At 31.1% G+C, this 11,012-nt stretch overlaps 1 protein-coding gene across 1 annotated transcript in view; it reads left to right on the top strand.

The window, feature by feature from the left end:
• Nucleotides 1-7,991, top strand: part of LOC105621969 (serine/threonine-protein kinase/endoribonuclease IRE1) — a 33,358-nt gene extending 25,367 nt beyond the window's left edge. Inside the window, exon 13 of the mRNA XM_012203401.1 lies at nt 7,626-7,991. Coding sequence (XP_012058791.1) covers nt 7,626-7,991 — 366 coding nt within the window. The remainder of the gene's footprint in view (nt 1-7,625) is intronic.
• The last annotated feature ends 3,021 nt before the right edge of the window (nt 7,992-11,012 follow it).

Here is an 11,012-nt window from a genome sequence, read left to right as displayed (position 1 = left end):
GTGGTAGTCGGAAGGAGCAATGTCTGAAGGAGAATACGGTGGGTGGGGTGGAACTTCCCATTTGAGTATTTCTAAATAGGGTTTGACTGGCGCCGCAACATGTGGTCGAACATTATCATGCAGGAGAATAATTTTGTCATGCCTGGAGTAGTAGTGGGCGCATTTTTCTTTGAGTGCTCGGCTCAATCTCATCAATTGTGTTCGGTAGAGAGTTCCAGTAATGGTCTCGTTCGGTTTGAGCAACTCAATACACGACACCAAGCTGATCCCACCAAATACACAACATAAGTTTTTTTCCAAGAATATTCGGCTTGGCTGTCGATGCATTGAAGCATGGCCAGGTGGTCCCCATGATTTTCTCTTCTTTGGGTTATCGTAGTGGATCCATTTTTCATCACCAGTAACTATACGATGCAAAAAACTCTTTCGTTTATGCCTGGCAAGCAGCATTTCACATGTGAAAAATCGGCGTTCAACGTTCCTCAGCTTCAGTTCATATGGAACCCAATTCCCTTGCTTTTGAATCATTCCCAATTCATTTTCAAACGATATGAAATTGTTTGTTGAGTCACTCTTAATGTAAGTGCAAGTTCTTTTTGCGTTTGGCACGAATGTTCATCCAATAATGCTTCCAATTCCGCGTCTTCATACACTTTCGGCCTTCCGCTATGTTCTTTGTCTTCGACGTCAAATTCACCGTTCTTATTTTTGAAACCACTCACGACAACTTCTCTCACTTAAGGCAGCATCACCATATGCTTCTACAAGCAATCTATGAGCCTCAGCTGCAGATTTGTTCAAATTAAAGAAGTAAATCAAAGTTCCCGCAAATGACGCTTATTCGGCTCAAAACTCAATCTTTACAAAAAAAATATATGATGCTGATATAAAATCGCTAATATTTCAAGGTTACGATGTTACCGGATGTCCAATCTTACGATATGTCGTTTTACATCAAACAATTTTAACTATAGTTTATTAGTAGTGCCGTCTTTTGCAAACGATGGAAACTTATTCTCCCAATAAAATCCCCGACCTCATTTCTCTGATTTTCCTGCAGGCTGCTTTCCTGCTCTTTCCCAGAGGCACTTTCCTCTTCCTCCTCCTCCTTCCCCGCCCCTCCCTCTCCTTCTCCACTTCCTCCTCCCTCGCGATCCTCTTCTCTCGCGCCCTCACCTTCGCGCCCCTCTCCCCGCGCCCCGCTCCCCGCGCCCCGCTCCCCGCGCCCCGCTCCCCGCGCCCTCCCCCGCCCGCCCCGTCCATCCCCTCCCCCCTCTTTTCCTCTTATTCTTCTCCTAGAAGGGTGGGAGAATACATGATCATATTCTAAAAAAAGCAATATCATAGTTTTTATCTTAAATTATGTTAAAATATATTTTTGTCTTTCATGAATTTACCAGGAAAAGACGTGATATTCGGAATCGGGAGAAACTATATTTTCTTCCGTATCGGAAAATATTATATTAATATTTTACATCATTCGAAAGTGTTTGCTTTAGAAATTATTTATCTTTTAGAAATTATTTATCAACTCACTCGATGAAAACTCAATGATCGGAATCTCTGATTCAGCTTTTCTTTTTCTTCTTTTTTCAATTCCTGCATTAAAACAATTCATGCCCTTCCTAAAAAAAAAGTAGACAATTAATATTAAAATGTAAGAAAATTTAAAAAAATTCATTTTTAAGTATTACAATTTTCTAATTTTGTTATATTTACGCGATAGTCCCGTCACTAATTTTTCCTTCGTGCAATGTTACCGCGATTTTGGGAATGGATTTACTACCGCAATATTTTTCTCCCTTTGCTTACGACAATTTTTTTAGAAATTATTAATTATTTCAAACTGAATATAATCAAATTATTTATTTTTTTATATATGATAACGTCAAAATATTGGAAATTATCGAGAAAATAAAAGTGAAATATTTACCTTCAGATAGATGTGAGAGAAGATTCGCTATATGTTCTCCCACATCTTCTTTCTCGTGCCCAAATCGTCGCATTTCTATCGTTTCTCGGGCTAATTGGAGAATACGCATGTCCTTAGTAAAATACTTCAACTCGTATAATAGTCAATCTGAATATTGCGTCTGAATATTCACATGTGAAGTCGAAAAGCAAGTAATTGCTCTCCAAATCGTTCAAACCGGCTAAAAATTTCTTCGCGATTATTCGCGGATCAAGCGTCAAAGCAAGCTTGATGATTCTGCGAATAATCTTTCCTTCTCAAAACCCATTTCACAGAACTTTGTACACAACTTTGCATAACTTTTGCACAGCACTCACGCGACAGAGCTTTCACGATGAGGCTCAAAAATGATTTTTTCCTAATACGAAATTCCCTATTTATACATAAAAAATTCTTTCTCTAAAAATGGGATAGAAAAGAGCTAAAAAATTCGAGAAAAATTTAATCCTTATTATATATGCTAGAATGTAAAAACGCGAGATCGTAAAAATATTTCTTTATTTGTTACTGCGACGAATGTTTCAATATATTCCTTCTTTTCAAATAAATTTTTTAGTATCAAAAATTTATAACTCGTTACTTGTCAGTTTAATAGTTAGTATTTACAATTTTTTCCATGCAACACTCGAATATTACAAATTTAAATATGTCTAAACATAAAATAATTTCGTCATTCAATCTTGAAAGAAATTCTTTCCTTTGTAAATTTTATTATTTGTAAAATATTTCTATATTTATTACTTTGAAGAATATTTCAATAAATTCCTTCTTTTCAAATAAATTTTTTCGTGTCAAAGATTTATAACTCATTGTTCATCAGTTTAATACAATAGTTTACAATTTTCTTTCGTCTAACGTTTGAATATTATAAGTTTGAACAAATTTGAACATGTTCGAAAAAAATTTGTTATTCATCCTTCGAGAAGTTTCTTTCCTTTTCGAAAAAGAAACTGCGATAGCATCGTAAGAAAGATTCTTTTAGAAATTACTTCTAGAATACATCTAAATATTTCAATTTTTGCTGTCTAACACACGATATTACAAGTTTGAATATGTTCGAAATAATTTCGTTATTCAACGTTCGAGAATTTCTTTCTTTTTTGAAAAAAAGTAGCGCGTTATAGCATTCTTCTAGAAATTACTCCTAGAATACTTCTAGATACTTTTAGAAATTACTAAATTCTGGAGATTTTTTTTGTTATTTTTCGAAAAGTATATAAACACAAATTGCTTCGCATAGTGGTACGCTACTTCATTCGAGTCTCGTCGTGCGAAGTGATTACTTTGTGAGCAAACAAGTGCTGTGCTTCTTGATTTTTGTCCGACATTTTTGGACTATTTGTGTCGTACAATATTTCGCAGAAATGATCGAGCAAAAAGACGCTAATATTTCGAAGAAGTCGGCGTAAATCCGCGATTCTGTCAAGATCTCAATCAATTCGCGCAATGATGAGGATATGAGAAAAAATGCTCGATTTTTCACATAATATTATCGATGATGTATGGATTTAACAACTTTCATATGAAGATGATTCATGTGAGATTACAAAGAACAAACGAAGGAATCTTCAAACTTCTTATGAAATTAACTGGAAACAATGGATGGAATTTATTTCGACGCAGATTGTTGGCAACAATTTATAGACAACATGAGATTCATGAAGGAGGCATTTAAGTGGTGATAACAGAGCTGTGAAACTCCATTGCCATAAGAAATATCCTCATAAATTTTACTGCATCTTACAGTGCAAAATCAATATGTTGGCATTTAAAGAAGAGGAATTTCACTCTATGGGAAATAGCAGCGGAGATTTTTGGGAAAAAGAGAAAATATCGGATCACAAAAATATCACATCACCAGCGAAGAAACGAAGAACCTACGCGGTGGTAATGCAGAAAACTACCTTCCTCGAATTGCAAAGCGTTGTAAAATGTATAAACGTACATTTGAAACATTTAGAATCTCTGTCTAATAATGTCAACAAACGTGCACAATATTTAATTAAAGAAATTGAATTAAAATTGCCTACAAATTATGTTAATCGTGAAATCATAAGATTAATATTAAAAGATAATTACGACGAAATTGCACGTAATGTGCGTATACAAATTAATAACTTAATTTTTCTCGATTCATATTTTTACATAATATTTTAGAATTGACTTCATTATGTTATAACGAAATTTTTCATATAATTCTTACGAATCGAGAATTGTAATTTGTGTCCAATTATTCTAAAACTTTTTATTTTATTCACTCAATTATGTATTTTCCTACACTGAAGAATTTTATATAAATATATAGTATTCTTTTTTATATCATAAACTCTCGTCTATTTTTTTTATTCGTAATCTTATTCCCTTTTATAATAGACACTTTTCTTTTGGTATTTCAGGCTTAAATGTAATATACATTTTTAAAAAATATAGAAATAATTTTTTCTTTAGAGTAATCCCTGAATCGACACAAGAGACCATGCCGTGACAGGAACGAACATGTTCATTCCTGTTTTATCTCTCCTTTTTTCCAAATAAAAGTAAGAGTTTCGAAAAGTCTCGAAAATTTTCGTAAAAGTTCCTATCATAAATACTAAAAAACACTTTCACTAAGACATCGGAGACATAGGATCGTACCAACAAAAAATGACTCTCATAAAACTATCTGCTATTCATTTCACGAACAGTGGACAAGTGAATAGCAGATAGTTATCCCCTCCTCACGACAAAAAATGCTGTCCAATCTCCCACTCATTTTTTTCTAGATTTCACCCTCCACTTTGTCGAAGATCCTCTACCATTCTCTTCTCTAATCATTTCGTGGGAAGTTATGGAGCGGGCCAATCAGATCTTTGTCAACTATAGAGCGAACAATAAGAACACTCCATTTAATTACCTTATTATCTATCTTCTTCATCCACCGACCAATCAGAGCCCATCATCCTTCCAGACAGACTCATCTAGATCATGGTGACGGGAGTGGCATGGAGAGAGTTTATTTTGATCCAGGAGAGGCATGGAGGGGAGAAATGTTTTGACACATCTTCCCTATTACTATTGTGCTTTTTGCAACTATTCGATTTTTTTCGCATATTTTTTTCACAAGTCTTGAGTCTCAAATATATTTTTTTCTGATGGCCTTTCGAAGATTTTCGTGAAGAGAAAGGCTGGTTTATAATTTCTTTTTTCCGGTAAGATTTTACTTCTTTTTTTGAACTTACTACACAAATTTATTATAGGTTAAGGAAATAACGCACATAAAAAATTGTAAACAATTAAATATCTCATAAATTATTGCATTTTAACATGATTTATACTGTTTTGAATTAATGGGAGGGGTACACTATTATTGCAATTTATTAAAACTTATATATATTTTAGAATTCTCCTTATTAATGCCGAGCGGTCGAGATTGCCGAAAGAAAACATTTTCGGTTGTTTAAAAGCGAGTAGTGAGAAAGAGAGCTCGCTGTCTTCTTCATTCTCGGTGCGCCAAAGGCGAGCACATGACATGGGCTCGTGCTTGTATGTATTTACAGTCCCGCACCACAATAAATGGCTGAACTTACAGGCGTGGAAAAGTGACATTTTGACGATGGCGAAATTTCTGTTGTGGGTCATTTCATTATTATTTATTTAATTGTGAAAATGTTACTTATCTCGTACTTATCAAATCGTAATTATCGACGAAAATTAAAGTTATCTTGGAATTTTATGTGTAAAAGCGTATTTTTTATTCGTTTCAATAGCTGTCAGACCATATGTTTCTGTCTGAATATAGGATCATATGCTTTTTTACGATTATTTACTGACTATCAAGGGAGGAAAAGAGAGTTTTCATCGATTTTTACAAGTGTTTTAAAGCGATCTCGTCAATTAGATTTATTCAAATTGTCTTTACAAATGGCACGTAACATAAATTAATATGTCATTCCTTGCTTCTAACGTCATGATTCAACATGGCCGCCGCGACTAAAGTGACTAAAGAGTCTTAATAAAAGAGAGTAGATACATCAAGATTTAAAATACATGAAATCATTGAAATAAAGAAGAATGAAAGTCAGAAAATAGAATGTAATTAACCCTCGAACGTTGTGATACTCGCACGCACGGCGGATGTAGGATCAAAAGGATTAAAAGTGAAATTGTTGTTCCTTAAAAAGTTATTAACAAAAAAGTTCATCAATAAAACTTAACTTTTGAACATGACTGCGCTCCGATGAAATAAATTCCTTGCTTTTACAGCGCAAAATATTTTTTTATATAATTTCTTATTTAATTTTTATCTTTAGAGCAGAGAATTAGTCCGAATTTCTATGTGGAATCTTTAGCAATTACATTAAAAGAAGCGTCTAATTATTCGTGTGTATTAAATGCTTTTTTGAACATGAATTTTGCAAGGTAATGAACGAAATAGGATTGTTTACGATCATATCGATATAATTCCGCTAATATCGAACAGATGTTCGATATTTTGTATGAACGTCTGTGTCTGGGTCAAAATGTTGTGAATGATTCACTGTTTTATATTGATATATTGGATCGATTTGGCTGTATGCTTTCCAACAATCGGTATGAATTATTATCCAGGATGTATTTCCAGATGAGCGATAGTAATGTTTATGCATCACGGGATTCAATTGGTACGACAAATATGTTCTTTGCGTGTTATTTCACCGAAAAGCTTGTCCCTTAAGTCGTTCGCGATGATATTGTCGACGTCCAAATTTTACCTCATCGATTTCGATAATAATTCTTTTTTGACCAATTTAACTTTGTTTGTTAATATTCATGAGTTGAGAAGCTAGATTGTTGTACTTGAATGCTTATTAAAGTAGAGAATTTTTAAATAAATATTTAAGTTTTCTGTTTCAAAAATACAAATTTCCTGCTTTACAAACAATTGACATTGTTCTTCATTTATGTAGTTTTAGTTATTAAATTACATGAATTATCTCTCTGCAAAAGTTAGTCCAGTTGTACGTGATGATATATTTGGTTCTTTTTTTAGGAATGTTTGCTTTACAAATACAAATTCTTTGTTTTAAAACCACATTATTTTGATGAACTTTTTTTAACAACAACTTTTTAATGAGCAACGAATAAAAGTTAAAATTTGTTCAAGAGGGTATGATCTTAATAACATATATCAAGGTCAAGATCATTAGAAGATTGTTCCCTATTATTGGATTGTCCGGAAAATTCGTGCCGATGTTGAAGGAAAATTTAAACGCAGAAAATTTAAATTTTAGTATACATTTATTAAATTATATAGGTTAGTCCCCCAATTGGGTTGTCCCCTAATAACCTATATAAATTGTATAGGTTATTGGAGGACAACCCAATAAATAATTACCATAAATTATTTCAAATGTAGAAGGAAAAATAAGAACATATATTTATCATAGAAACAAATATCCATTTATTCATTTTCTTCATAGTTGAAAAAAGTAAACAACTCTAACTTGTGGATCTCGCGAGATCCTGCGTCCGCCAGTGGAAGATTAATATATATTTCGTTTAATTAATAAGTACGCGTATAAGTAAATGTATTTAAAACAGTTAAGGAAAAGTATAATAATGATTTAACATATTACATTTTAATTGTCTTGCTTATCGATTTAGTGTTGATATATTGATGTGTTTTTTTTTTTAGAAGCATCACTACAGAGAACTGAGTCTGAAGGCTCAAGAAAGTCTAGGTGAGATTCCTAACAAATTTACAGAATATTGGTTGTCAAGATTTCCATGTTTATTATGCCACGTGTGGTGCGCGATGCAGAATTTTCGAAACGAGTCGAGTCTGAAACAGTACTATCATCCACATTACATTTTTGTGAGTGGTTACGAGGGACAATCGATTGTACGAATGGATCGAATTAATAATACGTTATCGACATCGACTAGGACAAGACAAACCATTGATTGGAGCCCTAATCGAACAAGATATCGTGGTCAGAAAAGAAAGCAGGAAAAAAAGAAGCAAGAGGAATCACCATGGTTATTGCATCCATCGAATTGAATTATCTCAAGATTATTATGAAATAAACAAAGACGAAGAAAAGTGTGGTTCTACGCACGTACAATAATAAAATTTTTGTTTAGTTGGAATCATAACATATGTGATTCCACATAAATCAATATATTCAAAATTTCAATTTTATTTTTAATCGAGAAAGAGAACTGAAATCGTTTAAATTACAAAACTTTCTATACAGTAGTGTACTTAAGGATGTATTGGACGTACAATTCCTGCTTAAAAAGAAAATTAAATTTGGAAATATGTTTTATACTTACACTTCAAATAAATTATATACATATGAAAGTTGTGTAAATAAGATTACATTTTTATTTAATAACACTTTTTTGTCGTTTATTTATTTTATTTTATTATTTTTATTGTTAAAAATAAAAATTTTAAATATGATAATAGAAATCTAAATTTTTAAAAATAAATTCTTTAAATATTCAAAATAACTTATGTAAAGTTTTATTGCGATTACACTGATTACAAAAATATAGAACAAAGAAATATTTTGTTTATTTACTGAGCAACTAGTTCGTGCATTGCAGTGTAACTTTATACATAAATAATCTTGGATACAATATGCACTTACATTAAAAAAGATTTTTAAGATTTTTGTTCATTTATTTTATAATATTGGGTTATCCGGAAAGTTCATGCCGATGTTGAAGGAAAATTTAAACGCAGAAAATTTAAATTTTAGTATATATTTATTAAATTATATAGGTTAGTCGGCACGAACTTTCCGGACAACCCAATACATTTCCATATATTTTATTAGAGCACAAATTAAAAAAATATTATTATTAATTAAAATAACTAGTAAGTATCTGTCTCTAATCTTCTCTGTAATCGCAAATGTTAACAACAGATTATGTTTATCGATTTGCTGCAAATTGGAAACATATTTTGTTATAATAATAATAATAATAATAATAATAATAATAATAATAATATTAATTATAATAATAATAACTTATTGCTAGTACTGTTAGTAAACTTCTACCAAATATGCTCCTAGATAGCTGAATACTATCAAAATCAAATTTTCTAAAAATTTTCTACAAATTTTGAAGATAAAATGCGTCAAATTTGATGCAAATTTTGTTGTATTCAAAGCTGTCAGCAAATTGATGACAAATAAGGATTAAAGAGTATGAGATCAAAAGCCAAGACTTATAAGTAAAGATACAATTTCATGCAGCGAAGGAAGGCTTGGACTTTTTATTTTCCCCCTCCCTTTCCCCTCTCTACTACAATCAAAGCAGCATTCAAAAATTATTCGCTTTTCTGCTTCTTTTTGAAGCATATCTTCGCTTGCTTAAGCTAACGAAAACGTTCGTTTATTTTCGCTAATTTTTTATTCATTTTAATAAAAATGGATTATGAAAATAAATACATCGAATACGTAAAAGAACACCTGTATAGTAGCAGTTGCAGCTGCAGCAATGATTCGGAGACAATGCGTAGTCATGAGGTTTGTTTTTTTAATTATAATTTTTCAATAATAATTTTACATCCAAATAATGAGGCGTGCGCAGATGAGACAATGCGACTAATGAATGAGTAATTATATGCGAATTTTGGTTATGTATAAATAAAAAATTACCATTCATCGATATCGCTATTTCTTTCCATCTTTTTCTTTGCATGCAGACTTGGGACAGCAAGAGGAAGCTTGAATTTCCATAATGCGAGACGCTTGCGAACTTCTTCGATCTGTTCCTCTTCTGTAACTTTTTTATTTCGCTGATTATTATGAATCTTTCGGTTTGAAATCCGAATTATCTGTCACAATTCCGTACCATTTACCAAATTTTTGCGGATTATTTTTTCGTTTTTTGCAAGTTTCATTCATTAGCAATAATATAAAAAAACACTAGTAATATTCACCACATTTAGGATAAAAATATATTAAATTTTTGTTTACATAAATACTGGGATATTCCTTCAAGCAAGAACGATGTAACTCATTCAGAATATATAGTCTCCCACTACATGTATATTGTATACGTGCTTCTCGAATAAAACCTAATTAATAGCAGTTTTAATTTTTTTTCAAGGATATTCTTATTGAAGGTCTTATTCCAATCTAAGTAATTGCAACTTTAATTCTCTGTCAAAAATTATTATACTTCGAACAAAATTAATATATCAAATGAAAAATTACAATCCAGATGCTACAATCTTAAGAATGCTACAATCGTTAAGAATGCGTGCTTTTCGTAAAGAATCATTTAGGTTTCACCAGTGCCAAATATTTAATGAGCCGTGGAACTGATTAATCGAGTTTGTGAAATCGGTCCTTTGTATATAATATTTTTGAAGTTAATTATAAGGTTAAATTGTTTATTTTTATTCCAATCCAAGTAATGGCAACTTCAATTTTTCGTAAAAAATTATTATTCTTCAAAAAAATTAATGTATCAAATGAAAAATTAAAACCAGATGCTACAATCTTAACTAATTAAGTTAAATTCTATCAAATTAAAAAGTAAAACATAAATGGTATTGTCTCTTGTTATTTATTTTACTCTAATGATATGTATCATTCATATAAAAGATTTGATATCAACAATTGGCACCAAGTTAAATTTTACTATCAAAATAAAACTCAAATGATATTATCTTTATTATTTATTTAATCCAAATGGTACTATCTTTAATTTTTATACAATGAAACTAAGTATATATATATCTTATTAAAAAATCTTCCTATTCCAATTCAAATGGTTTAAATTCTTCTTCAATAAAATTATTATATAACAATTCATTCAAAGACATTTTCTCTTCCAACTATCAAAGTAGTGGTTATTTAATTCTTTTTCAAAACATACAAAACATTATCACAAAATTGCGTTACATTGCTCAATTTAAGTGTTACTACAAAAAATTAAAGAATTAACCGTGTAAAATGAAAAAAATTTAATTTAAATAGAAAATGAATAATAATAATCAAAATTAATTGAATTAAAGACTTCTTATGCTAAATACAAATTACAATAATTAATCAAGTAC

This window comes from Atta cephalotes, assembly GCF_000143395.1.
Source record: "Atta cephalotes unplaced genomic scaffold scaffold00038, whole genome shotgun sequence".
In the NCBI taxonomy this organism is placed as follows: Eukaryota; Metazoa; Arthropoda; class Insecta; order Hymenoptera; family Formicidae; genus Atta; species Atta cephalotes.
The sequence above is the reverse complement of the archived record's forward strand: the minus strand, read 5'-3'. Positions and strand labels throughout refer to the sequence as shown.